Genomic DNA, 12,515 nt, shown 5'->3' with positions numbered 1-12,515 from the left:
GAAGTGACTTTCACAAGGAAAGCGTTTTTCAGCCTTTTTATACCTGCCCACAACACTTGCCCTGCTGGCCTGTGGACCGACACTTAAAACCATGGCAGCAGAAGAAAGAAAGTAGGGTGGAGAAGGAGGCTTGAAGCTGTGCCCCCACCACCCGCCCCTTTACTCAATGACTAAGTCGCTTAGCCTGAGTTTTGTAAGAATGATAACAGCATTCGAACGGCCGAAGAACAGCGTGGCCACAGCAGGCTTTGGAATCTAGAGTCTGGAGACCAAATCTTTCACCATCCGAGTCTGGTTTGTCCTTCGTAACAGCGAAACCGTAAGAGGATCCCTTCACTCCGGAGCAAACTGGAATGTGAGAGTTGCACATACACACACACACACACACACACATGCACACGCACACAAACACGCACACGCGCACACACACGCGCACACACACAGACACACACAACTGTAAGAGAATTCCTTCACTCAGGAGCAAACTGGAATGTGAGTGTTGCACACACACACACGCATACAAGCACGCACACACGCACGCACACATTAACTCAGACTGTACACGAATCGTCCCACTGTGCAGAGTGAGAGTACTGGAAAGATTGCAGTGTGTACCCAAGCCCAAGGAAGACGGGAGCGGAGGGTGGGGAGGGATGGGGAAGGGCCATGGCCAGGGGTGATGGGGAAGATCAAAAAGGAGCTTTTCAGTTCCTGGGAAAGTAACCCATTTTCCCCAGCAACTTTGAACAAAACTGCTTCCGAGCAATTTTACACGCAGCTTAGCCACGACATTCCCTTTCGGCTTCGTCCACATGCCTGATGCCTCTGAGAGAAACTGTACAAAAGGTAGCGAGAAGTATTCCCTAGGCAACTTCCTATCTCTCAAGTTTTCAGAGGCTGGGGTGTCTTCAGATACAGTCACTCCTGCAAGAGAAAACAGAAGCAGGTAAGTGACGGCCAGGTGCCACCCGCCAACCCTCCTGAGGACTAAACACAAGAAGGAGATGCAATCCCCCCGCCCCCACCCCTGCCAACTGTTCTTCTAAAACATAGTCTCAAGACATCTTGGTGCCTGCCACCTGCCCAAAGCTGTCCTTATCAAGGCTTTGCAAACCAAAAAGGAATCAAATTTGAGCACCAAGTGAACCTCGAGGGCTGGTTGGCTTTGAACCTGGGGGCTGAGGGGACCCTGGTGCTCTGTGAGGTGCTCTGTGAACATTCATTCCATCTTGAAACAGGCAGGTGCCTTCTCTGTGACAGTCTTCCCCAGCCACGCCTACAGGGTCAGTCCTGCACTTTCAGAGGAGGCTGGCATTTCCCCGGGGAAATGAGAAGAGTGAAAAAACATTCTCGCTGAGCACTTGCTGAGCACTTCCGGGGCCTGCAGGGCTGAGTTTTGAGTCATTTCCTACAGGCTGTTCTTGCCCCAGGCTCCATCTCCAGACCCCTGTGTGCTTATGAGCCCGACCATTCCAAAGAGGTGTTGTTGCTGGCCAGTTGTCCCGATGACAGAGTTGCAAATGTCTGCATGCCTTTTTCTCTCCTACCTGGAAGACCGGGCGACCCCCTGGACAAGACTTGCTTTCTGGGGCTGTCCGGGCAGGTCAGAGCAGAGACACCAAGGAGGCCAGAACACTCGGGTTCAAGACCCAGCCACGACTCACTCTCAAGCCTGTGTTCTTCCAACACTCATTCCTCTTCCTTCTCTCTTTAAGAAAATTTCATTCAATAAAAAAAAAATGCCGCTTCACTAAACAAACAAAAACCAGGCGAGTGGGCCAGAAGTGAGCTTGTTTCTACATGCCAACCGGACAGAAAGGAAACCAACTTGCAAGGACAGCGAGAGTAAAAACACAGTCAATGAACAGGTAGTGATGTGTCACTTGACCTTGATCCACAACTCAGCCTTCAGGATGCACAGTCTAATCCAGCAAACCATTGCCTGTTACTCTGTTACTCTGTCTTTTGTAAGATTTGTTGTAGTTGAGAGAGAGAGAGAGAGAGAGAGAGAGAGAGAGAGAGAGAGAGAGAGAGAGAGAGAGAGAACAAATACGCCAAGTCAAAGGCCAGTATATGGAACCTGTAAGGTTCCTTGGGACCCCAAGGAAAATTCCAGAGCTAAACTCTGCTAATTAGTAACTCTTCCTTTCCTGCCCCCTCCCTAGTAGAGCCTTAGCTGTGAAACCATTTGTTGACTCTTCCTAATTGGGATGAAATTCTGTCTCCATTTGTTGACCCTTCCTTATCTGTGCCTCTGTTAGTAACTTTTCCCTTATCCACTGCCACCGGAATGCAGGTGCCATGAGCTGTAAATTAAAGGGAGCCAGGTAAACACAGAAGATAACCAAATGTCTGAGTTACGAGATACCCGCTAGTCGCCCATGAAATGTGCGGGCTCTGCTGTAATGGCCAGTGAAGGCCTATATAAGATCCCCTTTGAAGAAGTTCGAGGTCTTGCCTGACGGCTGAACCCTGGCTAGCCAGCTCAATAAAGTACCTGCTTTCTGACTGCATTCCTGTGTGGCCCTTGCTTGTGGTCGGAGATCCAGAGTTGTGCCCTAACAGAACCTTATCCTCTTAGGCAAAAAAAAAAAAAAAAGGTAACAAAGTAATATTATGAAAAAGGAAACAGAACAAAGCAGCAAGAGCCCAAGTCATTGCCACAATGGGACTCATTCCCTGCTCAGCAGACCAGGACTTCATGGGGCTTGAACAGTGCATCTGCCCTGAGTGATGCCACAAAGCGGAACCAGAAAGACACACGTGTGCTGGAGTCAGGGGCTCCAAAACATGAGCAGGGGCACAGGAAGGAGGGTGGCGATGACCCTGCGAGAGAAGACGGTGAAAAGAGAAAAGCATGTCTCCCATCAGCCTTGCAGCACGGAACTGGAGAAAGCAGCCATCCAGCTGTCTTCCAGGTCTTCCTGCTTGTTGGCTGCCTGAGCCCCAGAGACTTTTGTAAGCGGGATCATAGGAAGGTCAGGACAGGGAGTCGGAGTCTGAGAAAGCCGGGTTCCATGGCGGGAAGAGCAGAGCTGGCATCCTGACACGGCAGGAACGTCCCATTCAGAGCCCCCCAAGCACCGTGGCCTGACAGACTTGTTCTCGGCTCCTGCCCCACCTCGAGCACTCTGCACTGAGGCTGGGTCCCCACTCTTGGGGCATTTCCACACTCGGCTCCCTAGCATGGCTTACCCTGGGCCTTGCAAGGCTCGAAACCCTTACCCCATGTGCTACTTGGATCCAAACCAGCACCCAGAATCTGGGGGCTGTTCTCCACAGCTGCCTTCTGTATCTCACCGAAAAAGCGGTGCTGAGACCCCTGGGGAGGAAGTGAGACCCAAACCATGGGGGCATGTGTGCGCTAGGAAAGCCAGACACTGGCATCAGAAGGGGAAAGTTCATCTTTTACAAACTCAGGGGGAAGCATTCCAGCACTGCCCTACAGTCCCCATAGAGCCCCCCCGCACACACACACACACACACACACACACACACACACACACACACACTCACATACAGACACACACACAAACACACACACACTCAAACACACACACTGAAACACAAACACACACACTCAAACACACACGCACATACACTCACATACCTATACTCACACATACACAGTCTCATACACATACTCACTCTCACAGACACATTCACACACATACACATTCTCTCACACACTCTAAAACAATCACGTACACAATCACACACACACACACACACACACACACACACACTCACGTCAAGGTGGCGCTCACCCTGAAAAGCTGCTCTCAATTTCACGACAATCAAAGGGAAAAAAGAAGACACCCCACGTGCCCTGACTGGTAAATTTCCAACTGCAACCTTCTTTCTGTCTCCTCAACCCAGTGCATTTCCCCTCGATGAGTTTTCTCTCCGTTCTTTCTCTGCTCTCCAGTAGATTCATTTAAAAACCGGTTGTCCTTTTTTTTTTATTTTTTTCTTTTGGTTTTGAGACAACACATCTGAGGTGCTCAGGGGTTACTCTTGGTGAAGAAGATCACGCATCAGTGCCAGGGACTGAACCCGGAATTCTCACATGCGAAACAAGAGCTCCAGCCGGTTGAGCCATCTCCCTGGCTCAGGACTAGTCCCGCCTGTCGAGGCTAAAAGGTTCCTTCCAGCCATGAGAAGCCACATGTGGGCTGGCATAAAGACCGTGAATCAAAGGACCAGGGGGACAGCACTGCAGCTGGGGTGCTTGCTTTGCACACGGCAGACCCAGGTTCAACCCCTGGCATCCCACAAGGTCCTGTGAGCCCTACCAGGAGTGATCCCTGAGCACAGAGTCACGAGCAAAATCCAAAGTACTACAGAATGTACCCCCAGCCTCCTCACCCCCCAAAATAAAATAAAATAAAATAATAAAAACGGATGTGGCTCCTTTAAGCAATCAGACACACTCAGACCTCAAAGGGCAAACTTGTTAGGGAAGGAAGCAGCTGATGAGTAACAGGAGCTGACATTTATAGGGCACTGCCCGCCGAGCACTGCAGACGCAGGAACACCGTCGTGCCAATGACTCGTGGCCCTCGGCTTCAGCCGGAAACAGAGGCTGCCAGGATAGACAGAGCCCCACAGTCAGAGCGCCACCCACACCCGCCAGGTGCCAGCCGACGCTGCTCTCTCCCTCTTCCTCACCACCCACTGCCAGGAACCCCACGGGAGCCTTGGATTCCAACACGCGAGCCATCGGCAGGGTCCTTGGCAGGGAAGGGACTGACGTGCAGAAAGTCTGAGTTCAGGTTCCGGAACCCATCGCCAAGGCTCTGAAGACCCTCACCTGTGCCCAAAGAGGGTCACATACACCAGCTCCACAGCTCGGCCCATCAGCATCCCCTGGAGGACAAGGGCCAGGGGTCTGCCAGGCCCGGCCCTGGCACCCAGACCATCACTGCTGGCAGCTGGACCCAACCCAAGCAGGAAGCTCTGCCCTTGTCTGAGAAGCAAAGACGCCCCTCAAGGTTGGCACTGCCAACACGACACCTGTAAGGGGACCGTGAAGGTGGGACAGAGCCCGGGCACCCAGCAGGAATAAGATCAAGCGCAGAAAGCCGCCCGGCAGCAGCCTCTCTTCACCCCACATCAGGATGCGGAGAGTTGGGGTCCACAGACAGCTTCCCAAATGCCCAGCCCACCTCCAGTTGGAGCCAATGACAACATCTAAACCCAGGGAGATCCCTGACACCTCCTGATCCCCTGAGCCGGCCAGGAATAATCCCAGAACACAGAACCAGGAGTGAGACGTGAGCACCACCAGGAATGGCCCCGAACAAACACAAGACAAAGAAAATTCCTAGAGGGGTGGAGAGGGAGTTAGAGCAGGTAGGGCACTTGCTTTACACCTCACCCCACCCCCACACACACCACATATAACCCCCAGAGCCCTGCCAGGTGTGATTCCTGAGCACGCAGTCAGGGGTAAGCCCTGAACACTGAAGGGTGTGACCCCAAAACCAAAAGCAATAACAACAGTTTCAAGGGGCCAGGGAGATTGCTCAGTGGTCAGGGGGATATGTGCTGCATAGGCAAGGACTACACTGTTGAGCAGTCTTGGTGGCCCCTGAGTATCACTATGGTGGCCCCTGTGTGGTCCCCAGCACCACAGGGCCTGAACGACACTCCCATCCTCGGCCAGCATCGAACTGCAAACTCCTCTGGCCAAGAACCCCCAAGATGGGCTCCTGATCACCACCTGGGAGTCCTCACCAGCGCCACCAAATGAATGATCTCATTAATAAAAGAATTTAAAGGAAAAATGATGCTACCACCAATGTCCGCAGAGGGAAATGTACGCTGGTGAAGGGACAAGAGTTGCAACACTCTAAGGCTGAAACCTAATCATGAACAACTTTGTAACTGTGAGCCTCACTGTCAATCAATTAAAAAATTTAATTCTTTATTACCACACCATATTTGATGGGGTTCAGACAGTAAGCAACAAATCATAGAGGGAAATATATGTATCTATATAAGTACAGATATACATGCCTCTTGGAGAGCCTGGCAAGCAACTGAGAATATCTTGCCTGCACGGCAGAGCCTGGCAAGCTCCCTGTGGTGTATTCGATATGCCAAAAACAGTAACAATAACGGGTCTCATTCCCTTGACCCTGAAAGAGCCTCCAATACGACAGTGTTGGGAAAGACGAGTAAGGAGAGGCTGCTAAAATCTCAGGGCTGGGAAAAATGGAGGTGTTACTGGCGCCCGCTCGAGCAAATCGATGAACAACAGAATGCCAGTGACAGTGATTCAGTGAATTAATTCTTTAAAAAGTGGAAAAGTAGATTAAATATAAACTTTAATGAACTCCCCCTCCAAAAAAAAAAAAAGAAGATGCATGCTATCGTAAATGTAAATGCAATAACACTATTCAGCAGAATACCAGATCAGTGTTTTCCATACCACACTTTTCTTTTAGAAGGAATTTTTTAAAAAAAAGCTCCAGAAAGACGTGCTGTGAATGCCTGCTACAGAATCATTTTGGAAACCCAAAGAGCAGTGATGGTGAAGACAAGGCGGTGGCATGTGGAGGCCGGCATGAATTTGATTTATTTAACTTTGAAAAACAAAAGCTTATTCTTCGAAGAAGAAATCAAAACACATTTCCTGGGGGATGGGGGGGAGCCATTTTCACAGCACTGCCAAAATAAATCAGGCAGAAGACAATAGATATGACCACCAAGAAGAACTCGAGCCAAGGAAGAAGGATGGAAAGAACCAGGGAAAGAAGACAGAAGCAAACAACAGGCTTTCTGCTTCTGAAGGCCACACCCAGGGTTGCTGAGGAGTGGTCCAGCCGGAGGGGCCAGCGTTCCCATTCAGGGAGTCTGCCACCTGACCACATCCCTGGTCCCAAGATGTTTTATTTGTAAGAGAGTGAGAAATTCTTCCACAGTCTTGACAACTTTCTATTTCAAAAACTTAAGTCTTTGGGGCAGGAGTGACAGCATAGCAAGTAGGGCACTTTCCTTGCAGGAGGCCAACCCCGGCTTCATCTCCATATGGTTCCCGGAGCCCACCAACAATGAGTCCTGAATGCAGAGCCAGGAGTAAGCCCTGGGCACCGCTAAGTGTGTGCCCCCCAAACAAAACAAAACTTAAATCTACTTCCCAGTACCAACAATCTAATTTTTTTTTTAAAAAGGGGGGAAGATATATATTTGCTTTTGTATATTTGAACCTATTCAAGGAAATAAAACGGGCCAAGTGAAAACAAGCACTGACGGCTGAAACGATCGGCCAGCGGGGAGGAGTGTTGCATGCGTCCGACCCAGGTTCGATTCCCAGCATCCCATATGGTCCCTCGAGCACTGCCAGGAGTAATTCCTGAATGTAAAGCCAGAGTAACCCCTGTGTATCACTGGATGTGAGACAAAATGAAATAATAATAATAATAATAATAATCAGTCACAGTCACAGTCCTCCCGTTGTTCATCGATTTGCTCGAGCGGGCCCAGTAATGTCTCCATCATGAGACTTGTTGTTACCGTGTTTGGCATATTGAATACGTCACGGGGAGCTTGCCAGGCTCTGCCGTGCGGGCGAGATACTCTCGGTAGCTTGCTGGGCTCTCCGAGAGGGGCGGAGGAATCGAACTCGGGTCGGCCATGTTGGCTGCGTGCAAGGCAAACGCACTACTGCTGTGCTATCGCTCCAGCCCCAATAATAATAATAATAATAATAATAATAATAATAATAATAAAAAGCAAGCACTGAGTCAAAATCCAAATTTAAAACAAAACACCTGTTGGGGTGGGGGCAACACAAAGCTAAGGCAGAGCAGGAGACCAGCGCGAGTCAGACCCAACTTCCTGCCTTCCCAGCTTCCTTCTAGGACAAATTCGCATATCGGTCCAGAATCAGAGGCCTGGGCCCCGGGGGGGGGGGGGGGGGGGGCGCCGGGGGGTAGATCACAGGATTTCTCTACTTGGAAACTCACATCCCAACCCTCACTCTCTTTTGAGGATGAGAAGCACAGGTAACAGAGGCACCAACAACCAGTACTCAGAGGAACGTTTTCAATGTCTGCAAAAGCCCGGGATTTTTCAGAGCGTGCTTCTTGTCAGGAGACGCAGACATCAGGGCCTGGCTGGACCCGATCACACACGCACTTTCCCGCCTCCTTTTCAGGACAGACTCATCGGGTTCTTGCTGGAAACTCAGAGCAAGGAGCTTCAATTCTCCGGGCTTGAAGCTTTGACCTAAACATGGGGTACAAGTGGGGTATCGAGGTTGATGGCTATTACTCCGGAATTAAAGATGAGGAAATCATCAGATGGCAAAGAATAAACTCTATGTTGAGGCTCACACTGCAGGAAACAGGAACTGATTCTTGAGCCTGGGTCTCTGACAACAAAGTCATCCAGATCTTCCTAAGACACTCAGGGTGGGGAAAACCTGCAACCAAGGAACGGGAACCACCACACCAATGATCAAGAACCTCAGGGTCAGATATGGCGGCCACCAGTCAACCGTGGTTAATAACTGCAATTAATCTAGACTCAAAATCTACTCCTGAACATTGCACTGGTCCCAGTGAATGTGTTCGTAGCTGTAGAAGGCTAGGGGCTGCCATACTGGAGGGCACAGACACAGAACACTTGCATCCTGGCAGAAATTCTCAACCAGAGTAAAGGAAACCCTTGGTGTCAGACTAGGAACCATGAGTGGGTTGGGGGACTCAGAGAGGCTTTCGGCGACGAAATTCTTAAGCTAAGGAAGGCCTGGCCAGCCTGGCTGCAAAGCAAGCATGGGTCATAGAAATGGCACCAATGGGCCGACAAAACACTTTTATGTATTCATTCATTTATTTTGAGTTTTGGGGGCCACATCCGGCGGTACTCCGGGCTTACTCCTGGCTCTGCACTCAGGGATCACTCCTGGTGGGCTCAGGGCATCATAGGGGGATGGAACCCGGGTTGGCCACAGGCAAGGAAAACACTCTACCCCCTGTATCCTGTATGATTGCTCCAGCCCACCAAAAAAAAAAAAAAAAGTAGATTTGTATCTAGTTAGAAGGGAAGAGGGTTGAGTGTAATGAGAAGAGAAAGAAGCATGTGGTGAAAGGTGGTTGGGGATCCCCATGCTGGTCTACAAAGGCCAAACCACAGGCCCAACACTTGAGATTTATGTGATGTCCCAGACCAAGGATGCCACCAGGCAAATTTTACTACAAATTTTAAAAGGCAAATACAGACTGCAGCGACAGTTCTGACAGAAGACAGCAGCCTGGCAGGGCGGTGGGCACTGGTGCTGTGCAAGTGTTGGAAGCCGGTTGGCCTTTGTCAGGAAGTACACTCGACTGGAGAGTGGCTGACCCAGGCCAGCCCCTGGCACCACAGAACGTCCACTGAGCACGGCCAGGAGTGATCCCCGAGCATCGCCCAAAGCCCTAAACACTGCAGGGTGTGGCTCTAAAAAAAAAGCAAAACAAACCAAAAACGAGGGTCAATGATACTGTACAGCAGGTAAGGCCTGGCTTGCATGGGGCAGCCCCTGGTTCCATCCCTGGCACTGCATACGGTCTGCCAGGAGTGATCTATGAGCTGAGTCAGGAGAAGCACCGTTGGGTATGGCCCCAAACAAAAGCAAGCAGAGCAAAGACCAGACATGTGCCACCCACACAGTCACCCAGGGGGCTGAGCATATGCGCTGCCGAAGGAGGTCAATGTTCAACCCCTGGTCCCACATGGTGTCTCCTCTACTGCCCATCCCCGCAGAGCCAAGAGCAAGGCCTGAGCACAGAGCTGGGACTGAGCATCATGGGGGGCGGGGGGAAGGAGAGATAGAGAGACCCCCAAACCAAATAACTGAGTAGACAAAAGCCACGTATCTCCCCCACTCAGCCAGAGACAGGAAGTGAATCCGCTTATAATGACGAGTGCTTCTCAGGTGCCAACACGAAACCCCGGAGCCCTTTGGAGGAAATGTCATTTGCCACGCATGGAGCCAGGCACAGCAGAAGACCCTGCCAGGGCCCAGTGTGAGTGGGTGGGGTACCACCCCGCTGACACCATCCTGCTCCACTCCCCCTCAATCCCATGCCCAGGCTCTGAGGTTGCCTCATAGCTTCTGGAACCTGTGCCCCACCCAACCCCAAGAGAGGGCTTGGAAGAAAGGGCTGATGCAGCTTAGCCAACAGCACGTGACCAACCACGGGCTCCGGGGGTCTTTTTTCCAAGAGCTACCTTCTACAATTAAAACTGCTCAGCATCCACTCCTGGGAATAAATCCCGGAGAGGCAAAAAAAAGTACAGTTGAAATGACATCTGCACGTCTATGTTCATTGCTGTACTGTTCACAATAGTCAAATTTTGGGGAAAAAAAACCCAAGCGCCCGAGAACAGATGACTGGTTAAAGAAACTTTGGTACACAATGGAATATTATGCAGCTGTTAGAAAAGATGAAGTCATGAAATTTACATACAAGTGCTTCTACATGGAAAATATCATGCTAAGTGAAATGAGCCAGAAAGAGAGGGACAGCCATAGAAAGACCACTCATCTGGGGAATATAAATTAACAGAATGGAAATCGAACACCCAAGAATAGTTGAGATAAGTACTAGGAGGTCTGCTCCATGGCTTGGAAGCCAGCAGCACATGCTGGAGGAAAAGGCAGCTCAGATAGAGAAGGGAGCACCAAATAAAGGATGTTTGGAGGACTTGCTTGGGATGCGAGATGCATGCTGAACGTAGACTATAAACCAAACATGATGGCCACTCAATACCTCTATTGCAAACTACAACACCCTAACGGAAAGAGTGAGCAAAAGAGAATGCCCTGCCACAGAGGTGGGGTGGGGTGGGGATGGGGTGGGGAGATGGAAGGGCTACTAGGATCATTGGTGGTGGAGAATGGGCAGTGGTGGAGGGATGGGTACTCGATCACTGTATAACTGAAACCCAAGCACGAAAGTTTGTAAGTCTACAACTGCACCTCATGTTGTTTCACTAATAAAAAAAAAAAATAGCTGTTGGAACGAGTATGATTTCTCCGCGGAAGGCGCTGATTTCAGAACCGTGGCACATACAAAACAAAACAAAACAAAACAAAAAAAGCGGACTTAATGTGCATGAGAAATTCACAGTATCATAAAATCACAGAACCTCATTCAATCTAAAAACCAACAAACTGACTTCCGGCTTAGGGGAGGAGAAAGCACTGGCCGCTTGCTCCGGCCTTGGGTAAGTTACGGCGACAAGACAGCAGTGTTTAGAAATGCCCCAAGGTGACTGACTCTCGGTTGGGTCAGCACAAAGTTCTGAAGAAAATCCACCAGCTGCCAACACTGCAAGACTGACGGTGCTTTGGCCTTGGGAAAGTGTGCGTTTCTACCCATGGTTGCCAATAACACAGCAACATTGAGCGACCCCCATGGAACATGGAGCAAACCCCACAGGTGGGCTCAGAATGTCCAGTTTGACTCACTCCCCACCATCCCACCAGGGCACTCAAAGTCGTCCTGCCTCCCGTTACTGTGCAGCCTAAGCCCCCCCGCAGACGAGGAACCTTGCCCAGTCCCCCGGGGTCCCGCAATCAGCATTCCACGTCCTTGCCACATGCTGCCCAGAGAGGCTGGCGTGTCCCTCCCCCCATGCCTCAGGGCACCCCTCACCTGCTACTCGGTGCCACTTCGCTCTCTCTTCACAGGTGTCACAGGCACCTCCCCGTTGATGCTCTCCGCCCCGGCGACGGACATCAGACTTCTCCGCTCCTTCTGACTGGCCTTGGGCTCCACTTTGGTGACACGGAACCTGGCAGGGGAGAGAGGGAGGATCTGAAGGTCACGCCGTGCCAGGACACAAGGATTCTCAGCAAACGCGACACCCACCATGTGTCTAGGGATCGCCAGGCAAACTCAGCCCCCAACTCAGTGGGCCCGGGGGCTAGAGAAATAGTACAGCAGGGAGGGCACTTGCCTTGCATGTGGCCGACCTGGGTTCAACCCCTGGCACCCCGTATGGTCCCCCAAACCTGCCAGGAGTGATCCCTGAGTGCAAAGAATGGAGGAGCAAACCTTGAGAACAGCCAGGTATGGCCCCCAAGCCACAAACCAAAATCAAAAAAGTTCCATGGGCATTGAAAAACACCCTCTCCGGGTGAGGGACAGTCCACCCAGCCGCTGTCGCCTGTCGCCCTGTTCCCGGCCGAGTCTGCCCGTCATCAAGGCTCTGCTGGATGTCTTACAGAGCGTGAAAAAGGCCTTGGGGAGACGGGGACACAGACATGAACCAGCCTCAGACCTGCGGTTTGTGATAATGGACTTGAACTTCGGCTGTTTTAACCACAGACAGCTGCCGAGCACAGGCCCCCGCACGGCACACACAACCAGGGTGACCGCCGCACACTGAGCAGCAGCGGCGAGCGACTGAGCTTGGCTGTTGCTGTTTTTGGACCCAGCGGTGCTCAGAGCTGCACCCAGCTCCATACTCCTCGAGGGGGTGTGTGTGTGAGGGGGACAGGTATCACCTGGCGACAC

At 51.2% G+C, this 12,515-nt stretch overlaps 1 protein-coding gene across 1 annotated transcript in view; it reads right to left on the bottom strand.

The window, feature by feature from the left end:
- Positions 1 to 619: 619 nt before the first annotated feature.
- RELL1 (RELT like 1) overlaps positions 620 to 12,515 on the bottom strand; it is a 67,525-nt gene continuing 55,629 nt past the window's right edge. Inside the window, exons 6-7 of the mRNA XM_056125592.1 lie at positions 11,652 to 11,790; positions 620 to 924 (exon numbers count right to left, since the gene is read on the bottom strand). Of these exons, the coding sequence (XP_055981567.1) occupies positions 11,655 to 11,790 (136 nt within the window). The 3' untranslated portion in view covers positions 620 to 924; positions 11,652 to 11,654. The remainder of the gene's footprint in view (positions 925 to 11,651; positions 11,791 to 12,515) is intronic.

The sequence above is a fragment of the Sorex fumeus genome, unplaced genomic scaffold (genome assembly GCF_029834395.1).
Source record: "Sorex fumeus unplaced genomic scaffold, SorFum_2.1 ptg000055l, whole genome shotgun sequence".
Taxonomy (NCBI): Eukaryota; Metazoa; Chordata; class Mammalia; order Eulipotyphla; family Soricidae; genus Sorex; species Sorex fumeus.
Note: the sequence above shows the minus strand (reverse complement) of the source record. Positions and strands in the feature narration are given on the sequence as shown.